The following is a 16,902-nucleotide window of genomic DNA, read 5'->3' on the forward strand; positions in this document are numbered from 1 at the left end:
TCGCTGTCAGGCTCCTGAATGAGCAGATACAATCAACCAATAATACCACTGGTAGATTCGCAGGTTACAGTCAATACATAAAAAAAGAAGAAGAAGTCATACTCTAAAATCATAATTTAAATTGAACATAAGTTACCAATGGTAGGTAAGGTGAAGGAGATTCTAGTTGCAACCACTGCTATAGTACACTTCCAGCATTAAACAAGGCACAAGGTGCAATAACATTTATAAAAAAACAATGGGAAAAGAAAAGAAAGAATACTGTAGTTTATGTTGATGAGAGAAATAGATGAATGTAAATCTAAATGAACTTCAAAAACTGGTGCGAAAGAATAAGTATGACTCAGCAACATGGAAAACTGTTGAACAAGTTTGTATTTGCCAGCACACTCGAAAATGCAATATCAACACCGGGGTTTGTGCAAACGAGGCCGATTGCAGAAAATCCTGCCGTTAGCCCTCACAAAAGCCGCAATGGCAACACTGATGCTTGCCCAAAAAACTGAAAAAATTAAGTTTCGAAGATCGTATCGAGCTGCAGAGAACGAAGATAAAGCTTATGTCAAGGACTGTTTTGTGCCTATACTTGATGATAACATAAGCAGAAGTGAACTCACCTTGCCTCAGTGACATGGCTGTGAACAACAACCCTATCGAGACCAAACATAAAGCTAGTGGAAAGGACTGCATAAAGAGAAAATATGAGCTTAAGGTCTAAAACAGCTAAAAAGATGTCATGGGCCTAATAGCCATTAATCAAGACCAACCAATCTCGTTATGTGAGAAAAGCCACATCAGTGTCCACGTCTGCAAAAGATGTCATGGGCCTAATAGCCATTAAGGTCACATGATAAACATCTCATCTTTCTGTCAATATAAGGGACTATCTAGGTACAAATCATAGAATATGAGCTTATCTAGGTACAATTAAAAAATAGGGGCTAATTTAGGTAAAGTGGAAAAGCTCAAGAGCTTATTTAATATTTTAGCCAGGAAGGTAACATAAGAGTAATACATTCACCTTATTAAGTGTAGATTAATAAAAGGCTAGAAAGTGCTACTATTCTACTGGGATTGCAAAGGTCAACTGCAATATTCTTGCAAAAATCACTTTGAAATATGGTACCAGTGTGAATCATCGAGACAAATGTTTTAAAAACTGAATTCCTTTTGCTCCCAACCCTGCCTAGTCAAGCCGTAATCCCAACAACTTATTGTCGCTGCATGTTATTTTTCAGTTAACATATACATTTATAAAGTTCCAACAAAAGGTTTTGCACTTTGTACAAATGCAATGCTCTTTCTCTCTGCAGGCTTCAAACCAGCAGCAAAAGTGTTGATAAACTGTCTTGGACAAGGATAAATCAATGAACAATAAACTGTAATTTTCTGTTGAGGGACCTAGCCTGACTTTAAAGCTTGTATAATCTTAGAAAACAAGACAGCAATTGCTTCAAAAATAAAGAAATAGTGTAGAGCATTGAGCTTTAGCAACATCATGATGAAGCATGAAATCTTAAAAGTCAAATATTGTTCAATTTATACTTACAGCTATAGCCTCCAGGCCTCCTGTTTGAGATGGAGGTGTCATATCCCGGCTGACAGAGACAATGTAATGTCCTTGCAGGAGATCAATCGCATCCTTCATGCACATGACCATAAAAATGGAGGATGTCAAAAACTATATTGAAAACAATTACAGAAGAGATGGTCATCCTTTCATAAATGGTGTCTAACAAAGTTATTATAGAAAAAAAAGGCAGGACATCAGGTGTGCAAAGAGCTACTGCTTCAATTACAAGTCAATAAATAATTGACCAGTCAAAGTATGGATGATTCTTCAGAAATATGACAACTATGTTAATGGTAAGACTACTGAAACAAAAGTTTGATGTGAAAGATTGTTCCTGCCTGATGGGCATTTATGCATAAAAAAGATATTTTCTTTTAACATTGTAATTAGGGTACCGGAAGAACTACAACATTAGATTTACCTACCCTCATTCCCACCAAACAACACACAACCATAAAATGGTGATAATAAGTGCAAAAGGTTTGAAATATTAACCTATTTTCTAATTATTGCAAGTATAACTTAAAAGAAACAAAGTACTTGTACCTGTTTTGTTCCATCACGAAAGTTATTCAAATAATAGCGTACAAGGGAATTATATCCATCTTTAAGGATCCCTTGAACCGTTCGCTGGCCAAATCTACAATCCAAAAAGAACAAATTCATAGTAGAGTTGAAAATTAGGTCCATTGTAATTTAAAATTAATGACAGTATTCTAATGCAATCATGGATATAGCAATGAACATTGTAGCAGAGAAATTTGAGCACACCGCTTTTGCACCAAGATGCACCAAAATAGCTTAAGAATATCATAAGCCAGATATATAAATTTACTCTCCATTTGTAAAATCAAGATACACATGTACCTGACAAAATCTCCTTTGAGTGCATGAGTGCCAGAATATTGTATGCTTATGTCATCACCATGATTAGCCCACACTGAAGATGTGCAAACATTTAAAAGTAATTTTAGTTAACATGCTAGGAAATCAAAATTGATATACAACAGACTGAAGACCAATATGTTACGAATGAACATCCTCTGAAGCAAAATGGAAATACTCACGTATTTTAAAGCTTTCATCAAGATTTGCATGTGAGCTAATGGTTTCTTCAGCAGCAAAAACACCAATCCTCCTAAGCTGAAGTTCCAACATTTTCCTACCTATCATGCTCTGCAGACATAAGTTAGCATGGTTACTGAAGTGAAGAGCACTAAAAGTGTGGCAAACAAGAATTACAGATAACTACATGCATGCGTGCACACACCTCTCCTTGAGAGAGGGAAGTATGTGCCTTTGTCTCTGAGAGGGAGGAAATTGCAACTTTAACGACATAAGCAACATGGATGCAAAAATGTAGTCCTCACACATCAAATTCAAAACTTCAAGTCATTGATTTAGCGAGTGGAGGAACTTTCAAGGTCAAATTCATTCATCTAGTATACTACAATAGTTAGCTTTCATAATACACCTCTTCTGAAATTTCTTGTATTACTCTAAGGTGTAACAACCATACAGAAAGAACAGCTTTCAGTGAATGAAGGTAATCTATTGAGGTTAGAACAGGGGAGTTAAAATTGTCACAGCAGGTAAGCAACATCAACCACAAGTTTGCTACCCCAAACAAAAATGTCGGCTGCATACTCATTGTGCCACTATAGACAAAGCCAAGACAAGAAGCATGTTGCAATGTAAGTCAACTTACCTGTGTAACATTTGTTCGGTCTAAGCAATCAATACAATTGGTTCTTACAACTCCAAGTTGCTCCTTCATTTTCTCACCCTTTTCATTCAACAAGAGGTACCTATCAGTTTCAGACAAAGAGAAGCCAACATTAGCAGCTATATTTCATTGCTTATAAACTTCTACTAAGGGAACAGTTCTTTAAAACCTGTCCTTGCAAAAGCAATGGAATCAAGAGTACTTTAGGAACAATTATCAAATTGTACATCACAGAAAAATGCAATTACTAGAACATACCCATTTTTCTCAAGAAAATCTGCAATTTGATCATAGAGGAAGGAAAGGCGCTCAAAATGAACATGCCCACAGATCTTATGGAAATCAAAGTGCAGATATCTGCAAGATCACAGTTCTTTGCATAAAACATAACCGCGTTCAAAACCAAAAACAAAGTAACAAAAATGATTTAGATAAACAGAAACTTCACCTTAAACCGTCACCAACTATGGGCTGCATTGCATTTGTAAACTTTTCACTTAAGCGGCCCTCACCTCCATGCTGGTGAGAGATAAAGTGCACATGATTGAGCATTTGAAATAATAATAAGTGCTTGTTCAGATCCATTACACAACCCTATACCTGTCCATATGCACATTCTGTGCATATGTAAACAACTCATTGTTTGCATGGATTAAGTCTGTATATTATCAAAAGGTGCTCTCCATGCATTTCATAAGAGGACTTGAGTATTGCTTACTATAAGAAAGTATAATTGCATACTGCCCATCATATTTAACCAATGCTCACCTTGTTGACAAGATCAACAGCTAGTACAGATCCATACTTTTTTCTTAGATCCAGAAAATGCCGCTCAGCTACTCTGGGCTGCATAACATGTCGTATACCAGCAAAGTTAGTGAAGGCAGAAAGCATTCAAGTACACAATGAGATGATGGCTATAGATGAACACACTTACAGCTTCTTCAGATCTCACAATCTCAAACTTAGGCTTATAAGTCAAATCAACAATTTGCTCCCAAAGAAATGGTATTGACCCCCGAACCTGCAAGAGGCAAAATAAGGAAAAGGAAAAATAACTACTTAAGCTCGAAAAACAATCTGGTCAATAACTCATAAAATATGAAAAATATGGATCTCATAACAGGGATGCTAAATATTTGCATACACCCTTATTTAAGCCTTCCATGAATTCATAAATGCAGTTTCTTTAGGTCATTTGCCTTTTGTTCGACTACTCGTATTCACTTCACACCATAATATTGTTTAAAACCACTTTCATGCATTGAACTTTTCAAGTCACTGATGTTTCTCAGTTGTTCCTCTTTCAAGTAACCTCAACACCCCTCCACCCCCCCTGGGTGGCCCCTCTTTCCTATCCCCCTTCATCAGGATGTTAGTGTTGTACGCGTTAATATTTCTCAAGTAAGATCCAGTAAGCATCTTACATCACTGTTACACTAATCATAATATTCAATATCCCACAGTGCCTTCCAAATATATAAGGCTGGGAATATGGAACAAGTCTGAACTTTTACTAGTACTCTTTTCCTTTAGCATTAAGGACCATATATATGTGCTTGGTACTTCTATTAAATGTAAGGACTGAAAACGAGACCACAATTCATAATATATTTGCATTTTATACAAAAAGAATAGAATAACAGTGACTGTTACCTGAACAAATGATGAAGTAAACCCATTCATCTGCACAATTTGCTCTGTTTCCACAAAATTTGCAACATACCCATCAGGATCAGCTCCTCTTCTCCACATTCGGGTTCCTTTCAAAGGATGCAAATTCTAATCAATGAGACTAGCATGTCCGTATAAGGCCCTAAATATTTGAATTACTAAGATGCAATGGCTTTCAAAAATTATTTATCTGTCTATTTGGTAATTCCATTTCCTTTTCCCCTCCAAGCTCAATGTGCGTGGAATGATTTTGCCCACATAATGCTTCATACAAATGATGAAAATTTAACCAATACATGCAAGATACCAAACTTGCAAAAGTTATATATTTGTGCATAAATTTTTTTCTCTTGAAAAGTAAGATTTCATTTCAAGTGGGAGAAAATCTTGCATTCAGCAAACAAGATTATATTTGTGCATAATAGAAAGGAGAATTTGTAATAATACTAGATTTTCATTGTTTTACACATCATTGAAAAATCAATCCCTGTCCCTCCCACCAAAACGAAATCTAAAAAAATTTTAGTGGAAAACCTTATTTCTTAAGAAACAATAGTTAGCATCTAGATAAACCAGGCTAAAAATATATTGAAGAGGCATTTCTAGCTTTGAGTACCATTTCTCCGTGTACATCTCCTAGCAATCAGAGTAACATCAACAATTTCTTTTCCAATGGCTGCTTGGAAGTGATGAAAACCTGATTAGAAGTTAAGGAGATGCTTCAAACAGAAAGACAAAGAAGCCAACACCAATAAAGCAGTCGTTAAAAAATGGGAAAAGAGTTTCTCAAGCCACAAAATGCTGAAATTAAAATTTTCGTAAAGGATACTCCCTTGCACAACTGGAAGCAAATATGGATCAAGCTGCAGCCACATGACCCAAAGAAAAATAAAATTAAAAGTAGTTACCAAGTAGAAATGTAAATGATGGAGGTGGTGCATGAACTGGATAGCTAATTGGGAATAAGACTCACCTTGTAGTCTATAAGTACTTCCATCATATAATTGTTCCAAAGAAATCTGGGTTCTGCCTGTGGCAATCATTTGATGACATAAGGAAAGGCCTCTTCACTTAGTTACTTAGTGGCAATAAAGAATTACATGGAAGTTTTGATGAATATTAAAAACTGCCTCATAAAGATTACCATAAAAGAAAAAGCTGTTTGTAGACAGTGGCACATCTCTAATAATGTCATAACATAGAAAAACAAGGGAGCAATATATGTATTCATGACTCAAAACATGAACAATTTACCTGTCTCCAAAGAGGAAGCAATTTAGATTCATCTCCCAGATCATATAATCGCTGAGCACTGTTGTGCACCAAATTGTAAAATAATTCTTTCACCATAAATATAATATTTAAAGAAAATATAGAAAAAAGACTTGAAAAATGAACAAAATTACACAATTGTTAATAATTCCAAAGTGCCTATGCCTATTGGATAAATATTGGAAGTTTGCAAGTTGATTGATCATATACTGTTGTCTTTCATTAGCAATTTAGGATATTGATGACTATATTCTTCTAGGATAGCCACATAACAAACTTATTCTTTGTAATTTGCATGTGCATATATAAGGCTTGATTTAGTAGCGTGGAGACATTAAGTAAACCGCTTTGGATGAAAGCTTTGTTGTAAGAAGATGTCAATTAAAAAGAGGCTATTATATATATGTAAACCTTTCTTGGTTGACATATGTATTTCTTCTTTTAAAAGAATAATGTACTAAGTATGCGTAAATACAAGGCCTAACTTGAGAGAGCAGTTCACCTCAGTGTTAAATTGGTGTCATAAGAGAAATACAGACCAGAAGTCCTCTCTGCAATTTTTAGCAGCCCATAAAATTCATTCTCCACCTTTTTCTGCCAAAGTCGGCATAAAATTTTCTTGTGTTAATCAATCAACTCACGCATGCTAGAAGAAAAAGTGACGAAACAGCCAATTTACCTGTTCTGCAGGAGAGTTTTTAACAGAATGATCACAGGGGAGAACCTTCAAGGATATGACTTTGAAGATAGGATGCCCCAAGTAAGTTCCAACACATTCACGCTCTGCTATAACAATTAAATATGACCCTGAACACATGAAAATTTAACCCATTAAAATGATTGAAGAAGCCAAATGGCTAATTCTGAGAAAAGAATCAAAATAAGAAATTAAAAGCAAACCAATTTTCATCTCAATAGATCCTGTAAATCCATATGCCCTACTGATCTAATCAAGCACTATAGATAGTTTTACTGTTCAATTCTGCTGGCATTTATGAAGCTAGTCAATCATATAGCATTACATTCCATGTTAAAGTTTTTTGATTTTATGATGCTGCCTTCAAGAAGTACCATGATGAACAGAAGCTACATTCGTTTGTCTGAATTAACCAACAGAATAAGGATAATAAAAAATAATCAGAAATTGGGTAGAAGACTATCATACCTGCAACAAGCTTTAGCATTCCAACTACTCCAAAAATCGTCTGAATCTTAGGAACACGGACAGAGCTGCATTCTGGAACACCATCTGGAGAACAGAACAGACATATACATCCAGTAAAACATCTAGCATTTTACCAATTAAAGACCAATACTGAATAGAGAAGCATAGCAAATGAGTAACAAGATAAAGCAACCTACCAATGAGCTTTATTGAGGCATCAACACGACTAATTGACAGAGAGGAAGCAGAAGAGCCATCTGTGGGTTCGATCACATACTCATCAGGGAATTCCCATAACCGCATTCTTGTATATAGCTTTTGGCATGACTCTGCCCTCTCCATCATTATTGGGATTCTATTTCACTACAAAATCATAACAAAAGGACAGCCCCATTAACGTTCATATTCAGTCATCAAAGACAGCAAACTAAGCAAATCAAACTCTGATTCTGTCCAAAGGAGGAAAGCTAATGAAAATTAGTTCCGGTAAGCACAAATTAAAAATTTACTCACAAAAATCAATCCGATGCAAAAAAGAGTAAACCTTTCGACTCAATTATGATCTATGAAGGTGGAGTTGGATCAAGCTTAAGGGAAAAACGGAAAAGTAAAAACCGCTAGTAATATAATTGCAGTTTGTATGCAGCCAAAAAGAGGAAAGAGATAGGAAAATGAAGAGGGTACCTGGTAAAAGATGGAAAAAGGCAAAATTTTGTACGTGTCGACAGTGAGATCCAAGTTTACTAGGCAAGAAAGAAGGTATTGGTGGCCGCTTTGTTTTGGGGTCGAAAGTAGCTAAAAGGAAAGACACCCTTTTTGAAGAGTAGCGTGTCTTGCAAAGAGTAAGAAGCGATAACGAGAGGCAAGCGGAAGCCTGGGTGATCAACGTTGTTTGAATGAACGCTTGTGTGTGGCTTGTTCTGTTCTGTTCTACGTAGGATTTTGGGCGGAATTTTCTCTTTTTAACAGTCTTTGGCCAATAAAAGATAGCCGGACGACTTTGCCCATGTCCCTGGTTTACATCAACTGACTCTGCCGACGTGGATTTCGTTCACTACTCACCAATGACACGGTCAAATGCCAACATTCTATCCTTCCATTCCATCATCAAACAAAGTTTGTTTCGTGCATTTACGACTAGCTTGATGTCTTAGGTTTCTAAATGCTACATCTTTTTTCCATTTTAATCGCAATTTTGTTGGATTTTGGTTCTAAATGAGTGAAGTTAACATGCTTGGCACCATTCCATCTTCAAAGTTCAAAACTTTAAAAAAAGTTGTGCTACGGTTTTATATCTTCTTCAAGTCTGAAGAAACCTTTGACAATCCTGGCAAGATTTTAGCAGACTGTTCCAATTTTTAAAATAAACACTTAAAGACAACCCATGGGACTATTAGAACAGAACCACATCATTAGCTGTAAGAGGAAAGGTGTTAAACGCGAGAGCCATGGCCCACAGACAGCAAAGCTCCAGTGCAAGCAGATGATAGGGTATGTCTTTGAATCTAAAGAAAAATTAAAATCTTTGCATGACATTTAATGTGGGTTTGCAACATAAATCAGGAAAGAACAGGGAGACCTTTATCCTCATAATTGAATTATGTAAAATTGAAGGGGAAATTTGACATAAAGGTTCTGAATTTTTTATTTTTGAGATGCTTGGTAGCAGCTGCTGGCCTTGCAAGTGGTGCTTAACTGCTAATACAGAAAAAGTGAAAGAGCAAAATATTGGCAGTAAATTAGCTGTGACCAATAAGATCTGAATCCTGTAAAACTTGCATACAACAAAACCATATAATACATTGTATTAGTTATTACAGAGATTCTTGTCATAGAATTGCTTATTCCATTGTGAATTCACTGCTTTCATATGCTTCTCGACTTCCTCTCGGCACAAGGAAACAGTTTCCCTGGCTTCATCTTAAAAACCATGGTACTGCTCCATCATCAAATGCTTGGTCTGACGCTGAGGCGAGATGCAAGCTTCTGACCCAAAGATTTGTCGGCCTGTAGCCACACGAGACAATTACATTACTAGCGGCAACCACAAGCTTATCATACCAAGTAGAACGTGAGTGACAAAAATGAAAAATCGCTGAAAAGTGTCATCTTTCCAAGATTGAGAATCCTACCTTAGACCAGTATGAGATCCAAATGCTGCGGATCTCATATGTGACCCTTGGATCAGACAAGGCATCAACCCAGCGGTAAATAAAGCGTTCTTGCCTGAGACAGACAACCAAAAAGGAATTATGTAAATAAATGTGTAAAGAATGAAGCAATATCTTATACCTCCAACAAGAAAAAGAAAATACAGACAAGATACCTGTCAGGTGCAAAGGAGCGGTATCTCTCCCCAGGCTGCTGAAAGTTGTTCTCCTTGTCGATAATGCACTGTGACAGTAGTTAAGAAGTCATAAACAGATATCGGCACTGACAGAAAACACTCTCATTCTGATTCGCCAAACAAATTAAACAGTTTGTCTCAAAATCAAGATTTTCAGACATTGGGACCACGTCTTGGAACTAGAAATCAAATCATTGTCTAAGTTGGCACCAGATTCAAGTTCCACTCAGGCTTTCACAATTAAACGTTGAAATAAAATGCAAGGGGTGAAAAACCTTTTCTCTCTTGCCGCTGCAAATGGCAGTAGGAATAGGGTACTTCTCAGCATGGCGCACAGGATCAAACCTCGAAGGGAAGTAGTTCACCTGAAAAAAACATTCATCAGAGATCAAACAATAATTCAACAGTAATATCAAGGGTATTGCAGGGGATTCAGTTAATAAGATCTTTGTATAACTAAGGGTAGATGACAGAATGTTTGCCTAAGTTTTCTTTCGTATTTTCCTTTGTTAATGGCTAACGTAAGAGTTAAGATGTATGCATGTATTTCTATATATGCTAGGAGCATGCGCATCTGCATGCATGCCTATGTGCATCAGAGAATGAAAGAGAGATGATACCTCCTCGTCCCTATGCATGAAATTCATAAAACCCTCATGGTGATTATTGTGATGAGCACATTTAGGAGCATTTGCTGGAAGCTGCAGATAATTCGGTCCAAGACGGTGCCTCTGAGTGTCGGAATAGGAGAAGATTCTAGTTTGGAGCAGCTTATCATCTGAATAATAGAGACCCGGGACAATGATGGAAGGGCAGAAGGCTAACTGCTCGTTCTCCGCAAAGAAGTTATCAATGTTCTTGTTTAACACCAAGCGACCCACTGGCTGCAATGGGAAGATGTCCTCTGGCCAGGTCTTGGTTACATCAAGTGGGTCAAAATCAAACCTGTCCTCGTGAGCAGGATCCATTGTCTGAATGAAGAGCTTCCACTCAGGGTAGTTTCCAGCTGCAATTGAGTCATAGAGATCTTGTGTGGCATGACTGTGATTGGATCCACCAACTCTTATGGCCTCATCGTCCAACAGACATTTCACCCCACAAGTTGGTCTCCAGTGGAATTTCACGTACTGTGCCTTCCCAGCCTTATTGATTAGAGTGTAGGTGTGAACACCAGAGCCATCCATGTGCCTGTAATCCTGTGGAACACCCACATCATCAAAGAGGAAGGTGAACATGTGCAAGCTTTCTGGGTGGTGCGAAAAGAAGTCCAGAATCCTCCAGTTTTCCTGAATGTGGGACTTTGGGTTCGGTTTGAGTGCATGGACCATATCAGGGAACTTCATTCCGTCACGGATGAAAAAGACAGGGAAATTGTTCCCCACTAGATCGAAGTTACCCTGGTTCGAGCAAGGAATCAAAAAGAGCAAACAGTGAAATTACCACCTGAAAGCTAGGGAATTTTAGATGTTCAAGCAAATGTTGTTACCTCTCGAGTGTAAAATTTCACAGCAAAACCCCGAGGGTCTCTCAAAGTTTCAGGACTACCACGTTCATGAATAACAGTGGAAAATCTAACAATGACAGGGGTCTGAACTCCAGGTGCCCGAAGGAAATCAGCACAGGTGAGATGAGATATATCATGAGTGACCTCAAAGAACCCTTTGGCACTAGCTCCTCTAGCATGAACAACACGTTCTGGAATGCGTTCTCTATCGAAGTTAGCAAGCTTTTCCACCAAATGATAATCCTCGAGGAGAATTGGACCTGTCAAAAAAGTGTTCATCACTGTCTGATTTTATTTCATGTTTTTCTTTAGTTGGCCAATTGGCCGGGGGCTAGCCCTTTCCAATCCCATGTCAAAAGTGTTCTTCTTCAAATTCATTTCATATGTCAAAATTTATCAAAACAATTTCAGATTTCAATGCACTAAATTCTGATGCTTTTAGCTTTCCCCTTGCTCAATAACGAAGCAAAAAAAAGTCTGGTCTTTGAAATCTGGGACTGTATTCAACTATTCAAGAAGCATTGACTCATATGAAACATGGTTCAAATCAATTGATGTTAATAATCAACCTTGAAAGGGAATATTGACAAATCAAAACCTTAACAAAGGTTAAAAGTAGTATGAGAAGGGCATCCAAATTGACCAAAAGAATTAGTAGTTGATGATTAGGAACTCCATCATCTGGGAAAATGCTACCATGAATGAACGTGATATAGGCACACCGAGAATTATATGATTACCTCTTGCCCCGACACTGAGTGATGAGTTGTTGTTATAAACTGGAGCCCCAGAATTGGTGGTCCAGAATGGAGAATTAAAGGCACTTGAGGGACGATACTGCATTAAAAAACAGCTCGAATAAGAAGAAAAATAAGCAGATGCAGGCAGACTAATTGAAGATTCTACAATATAAATGGTGGTGTTAATTTTATCAGAAGAGAATATAAGAGTTGGACGACCAAAACTCTGAAAGAGCTGAAAACCAGAACTAGAGGAAAGAATACATGTAAGTCACTCAAAATTCATGCGGCTGAGTTATTCATTCCTTACAGCAAGTGAGATATCTTTCTGAATTTAATATAGAGTTTCAACCATTAACATACTTTTATAAAGTTTACTAGTAAACAATCAAAAGATCACACCAAAACAAACGATGACCAAATCCAGCAATCAAGAAGCACTACTTTTGCTTCTGGCTGAGTTGATGTAAACAACCCAAATAAATGAAACTGGAGTAGAAATTGAAGCTTAAAAAAAAAAAATAAACACTTGGTGCTCGGTACCTTGTAAGGGTCCATGATAAGAGAGAGAAGGTAATCTGGATAGGAGAGCCAAGAGTGATGGGAGCTCTATGTTTCTGTTCTGATTTATATATCCCCTTGCCACTCTAATTGGCAAAAATGAAATTGTGGAGTTTTATACTAATAACTTATTCAAGCAGTAGTTTCTTTTCCAGGTAAAATTTATGCTAATTTGATTACGATATATACAGTTAATCTGCAGCAGAAATCGTGAAGTTTAAACAAATGTATGGTAATTGAACAGCAGAGTCAATTAAATGAATTTTAATAGATTATTAAGTCATGTGCAGATGTGCACGCAATGAATTTTTAATGTGTTGGTATAGTTGGAATCCATGTGGATGCATGGGTTGAGATGAGAACAAAACAATGGAAATTAAGTAATAATGTGATTAAGGATAAGTTAGAAAAACAAAATGTGAGGACGTCAGGGATTCAGCTTCAAGACCCCCCTCCTTATCCTGTTTTTGTGGCTTTGCAAACCCTCTGCTCACCGGTGGCAGAAAATGAGTTGAGGTTCCTTGAAAAGTGAGTTTTGGATTTGGATACTACTAGTATTTTGGTGTTTAACCAAAAAGTTGAGGAGAAGCAGAACCAATAGATCCAGTGGTGAGCAAAAACCCCATCCTCCCCGTTTTTGCACATGCCCATTTCTGGCTGACCAAGGACACTCGCCAAAGGGTGGAATGGAATAATTGTGGTAGAGCCGCAGGCTTCCTTCGAATGCCTCTTGCCTTTGCTGGTCCATTTTAAACATTATATTATTGATTCAAACGCAGCCCTCTGGTCACTGGTTTGGTGGGGTTTCTTGTCTTTTCCTTCATATATATATCCTTCTGCCATTTTAATAAAAACTACTCGAAAGCTTTTGCAACCAAAGTACCAGTTGAAGCCCATGCAGCACAACACTTGAGTTGCATGGCCTGAAACAAAGCAATGATAATTCTCTTTTTATCTGATGTATTTTGCCATTCTTTTGATTATATATATATATATATATATATATATATTTTTTTTTTTTTTTTTTTATAAATAAGCCAACCTTTTTACTAATAAGTTATAAGCATTACACTTAAAGGAGTATTACTCCTTAACAGTAGATAATGAACATAGCACCCTTCAACAGCCTGAGGGTAACGCCTAACAGCACCTAAACCACTGCAGTATCACTAACACAAACCAGGTCTACTTGGACCCTGATATTTCTCACGGGGTCTCACATCAGTTGTTACTTATATAATCAAGACACTCCTCTTGTTTATGTAGGATCCGTGATACTAAACACATAGTTATATCACCTAACCCTATAACATCTAAAATATAATCATGATTCTGTAACCGGAATAAATTCACAGCATCAATCCTTTAGAAACTATATAAGTCCCAACAAAGCAGTTCATATACCCCAGTAAACTCATAATTTCTCCCAGTTCAAACAAGAAGCATTACCACTCATCAGCCCAGATGATCGCTTTAGCCTGACATTCCTTCCCAAACTTCCACCTAAATCAGCTCATCAACTCAAAAGCAATCATCATAGCAGCAAGCATAATGATCCTTCTCTTCCTTCTCAAATTTCCAGGTTAAAACAAAATGATTCTTCCTTTTGAAACTCATACAATCACAGAGCAAGAAGGATAAGTTAATAAATTCTTATCTCATTTTTGAATGAATATGGCCTACAGCTAAATGCAAAGTGGAACAATGAGAAGTGTAAGGGTAATAGAATCAATGAATCATCGAGCATGTAACTTTCAGCAAGCCCTCGTCAACCTAAACGACAGATCTTTGGGGCCTCAAAAAGTGATTTGTAGACTCTTCTAGACGACAAATCCAAAACACACAAACACATATATACATATATGGCTTTCGGATTTGTTATCAAAATTTTCATTTTTATTCCGAAATAGATTCTGTGGGATAAATCTTCGGCTTTGATTTCTTAGTAAATTTACATTAGTTTTCCAGTTTGTTATCACTGGAAATGATGTTTGGATGCTGTCTTATTAATTTCATTTCAAGTCACTCATGGTAGTCAACAGTCTTATGGCTGCAATCATAGAGATTGCCAGAACAAGGATAGCGACTTTGAGAATATCTACGATAAAGACATAACCAGATCCATACGGGAAAAAATTCTCTCCTAGATGCATTAACAAGGAGAAAAAGAAGAACAATATTGTCACAGAATAAGATAAACTATATAACATACATATGATTAGTTCATACTTAAGACACGATAGGAGGACTTGATTTTGTACCTTATGGAATCTTAACACAATACTTAAAGTTTAAAGTAAAAAACAACAACAACAATCACCTGCAACAATAACATAATCCTTAGTATAGATTGTGAAGACAATCACTACTTTATTTTCTTTTGCAACGCACCACGAGATGTACTAGGAATCATGCATTAATTTTTGCCATCATCAGCATCATCCTCTTCCTCTGGTGCTGGCTCATTTAGATCAAACAGGAAAGGAGTAGTTCTATTTCTAGACTCACTGAGATCCATGCCAAAGATTCTCATTGACGAAGAAGCACCCCCTGCTGAAACAGTAGCACTCCTTGACAGATGATCTTGATGCATCTTTCCCAGGGTTTCACGAGCCAAGTTCAACATCATGGGGGCCAGTTCATGCGTCAAGGGGTTGTCACCATTTTTCCCTTCCGGAGAGCCCACGGGAGTAAATGTTGGTGGGGGGAATGCCCCAGGGGTCTGCCTGTTGTGGGATCTGAGATGTCCAAACACTCCCCTCCACGTTGGAAAAGTTTTTTGGCATACGTAACACATAGGGGGGCAACCGGGAAGTTCCAGTTCCCCTTTCTTCCTTGGTTTCAACTCACTGCTGGAGGCAACATGAGTAGGATCACCGGCTCTTCCTCTTTTTTGGCCAATAAGTAAAAATCTACTCGCCCCAGCACCACCCTGATCCTGATCATCACCGCCCTGGCCCTTCACATCGTCTCGTTTACTTCCCTCCGTCTCATCACAACTCTCGGTTTCACTCTGGCCCATTGGGTGTTGATCACCACCACCCTGAATCTTCACATTGTCTCCGTCATCACCTTTCTCGGATTGAGTCACGTAGGTCTCATTGATCTGCCCTGCACTCCTCTCTCGGGCACCCTGCGCCACTTGAAGGCTGTCTACCTCCTCAGACGATTCTTGCTGCTCCTCCTCCTCTGCGGAGAATTCCTCTTGGGTGGTTCCTGTGGGTTTGGTCATGCTAACTTTGAAAGAGAAATGAAATGTTTCGCTCTTTCTGGCAAACCACTGGGTGTAGGAAGAGTAAGCCCTGTGGTGCATTTATATAAAGGTTTGGAAATGCGCTGGCTGTTAATTCTTCTACACTCGAGTAGAGGTGTGACTGTTCATCTTGAACCGTACACGTAGCCCTTTTCACATATCAAAAGCTGAGGTCTCGTGGAGTTTCTTCCCGTTTCTTGCAGACGCAAAACTAAACGTTACAATATGGCGTTTGATGACTATGGAATGACAAGTTGGCCCCGGATGAGGTTAAGCTCACTAAGCATTTTTGGCAGATTTTCTTTATATTATAAAACACTGATGAGCTAGCTGTTGCCATATATTTTCTTGGCCAAGGGAATATGAAGCATTTGGACAGGATGCGGTATTTCAAAATTCAGCAGGCAGATATCAAACCTTTCTCACCTTTCCATGTATATAAGTTGCTTTAATGGAGAGTCTATCCGGAAAAAAGTAAAAACTCCCTTGCCACTCTGCATGCATAATGTATATCATCCAGAGGCATTTACATGCATTTAATGCCCACGGTGCCAAGTAAGGCAAGGGGATTTCACAATGAACACAGGGAAAAGTTTGTTACAAAGCTCATATGTACAATGCATTGGGAGAACGAAAGCTCAATAGTGATGATGCTGTTTATGATTTTACTGGATTTACTTCCTTTCAAGCAAGGATTTTGTTATCATGACCCTTGACTAACAGCCTCATACCACTAAAAAGCATTTTATCACTTAATTAATGTACATTCAATGAGTTTAGGAAAAGTTCGAGTTTCAAAATATGAGATAACTTCGACGGTGATTATATATACTACTATATAGATCATTTACAATATAATTATTATATCAAATTTGTATCTTAATTTCTGAAAATTTGTATATGTTTTGGAGATAAATTAATGTTACTTTTCTTAATCAATCTATATGATGTATATCTAACTTTTTTCCCTTACAACAAGATGTGATTCTAAATTTTTATTTTCTTATATGTGTAACTTGTTTTTGATGGATTTTTTTCGTCTCTCTATACAACAATTGAGATCGAGTGAAAAATTAAGTATAAAACT

At 37.4% G+C, this 16,902-nt stretch overlaps 2 protein-coding genes across 3 annotated transcripts; both read right to left on the reverse strand.

Moving 5' to 3' along the window:
* Positions 1 to 99: 99 nt before the first annotated feature.
* Positions 100 to 8,362, reverse strand: ATSAC1B (Phosphoinositide phosphatase family protein). 2 transcript variants are annotated; one of them, XM_018122474.2, is made up of 22 exons: positions 8,095 to 8,362; positions 7,924 to 7,997; positions 7,608 to 7,773; positions 7,411 to 7,494; positions 6,925 to 7,052; positions 6,748 to 6,839; positions 6,228 to 6,285; positions 5,947 to 6,003; positions 5,803 to 5,836; positions 5,590 to 5,670; positions 4,956 to 5,062; positions 4,237 to 4,323; positions 4,068 to 4,145; positions 3,748 to 3,818; positions 3,558 to 3,656; positions 3,282 to 3,381; positions 2,641 to 2,749; positions 2,441 to 2,513; positions 2,120 to 2,213; positions 1,550 to 1,642; positions 618 to 684; positions 100 to 535 (listed from the first exon to the last, which is right to left on the reverse strand). In XM_018122474.2, exons 3-22 carry the CDS (start codon positions 7,753 to 7,755, stop codon positions 405 to 407), a joined length of 1,791 nt encoding a protein of 596 aa, XP_017977963.2. In that variant the 5' UTR covers positions 7,756 to 7,773; positions 7,924 to 7,997; positions 8,095 to 8,362; the 3' UTR covers positions 100 to 404. The 2 variants fall into 2 exon arrangements, with proteins under 2 accessions (XP_017977963.2, XP_017977956.2); XM_018122467.2 differs by lacking the exon at positions 7,924 to 7,997.
* A 761-nt stretch (positions 8,363 to 9,123) lies between these two features.
* Positions 9,124 to 12,691, reverse strand: LOC18610656 (catalase isozyme 2). The gene is made up of 8 exons (XM_007046458.3): positions 12,545 to 12,691; positions 12,002 to 12,098; positions 11,244 to 11,521; positions 10,378 to 11,154; positions 10,033 to 10,122; positions 9,737 to 9,804; positions 9,543 to 9,636; positions 9,124 to 9,417 (listed from the first exon to the last, which is right to left on the reverse strand). Exons 1-8 carry the CDS (start codon positions 12,557 to 12,559, stop codon positions 9,358 to 9,360), a joined length of 1,479 nt encoding a protein of 492 aa, XP_007046520.1. The 5' UTR covers positions 12,560 to 12,691; the 3' UTR covers positions 9,124 to 9,357.
* Between the last annotated feature and the right edge of the window lie 4,211 nt (positions 12,692 to 16,902).

Source organism: Theobroma cacao, chromosome 1 (assembly GCF_053813885.1).
Source record: "Theobroma cacao isolate CCN51 chromosome 1, ASM5381388v1, whole genome shotgun sequence".
Classification (NCBI taxonomy): Eukaryota; Viridiplantae; Streptophyta; class Magnoliopsida; order Malvales; family Malvaceae; genus Theobroma; species Theobroma cacao.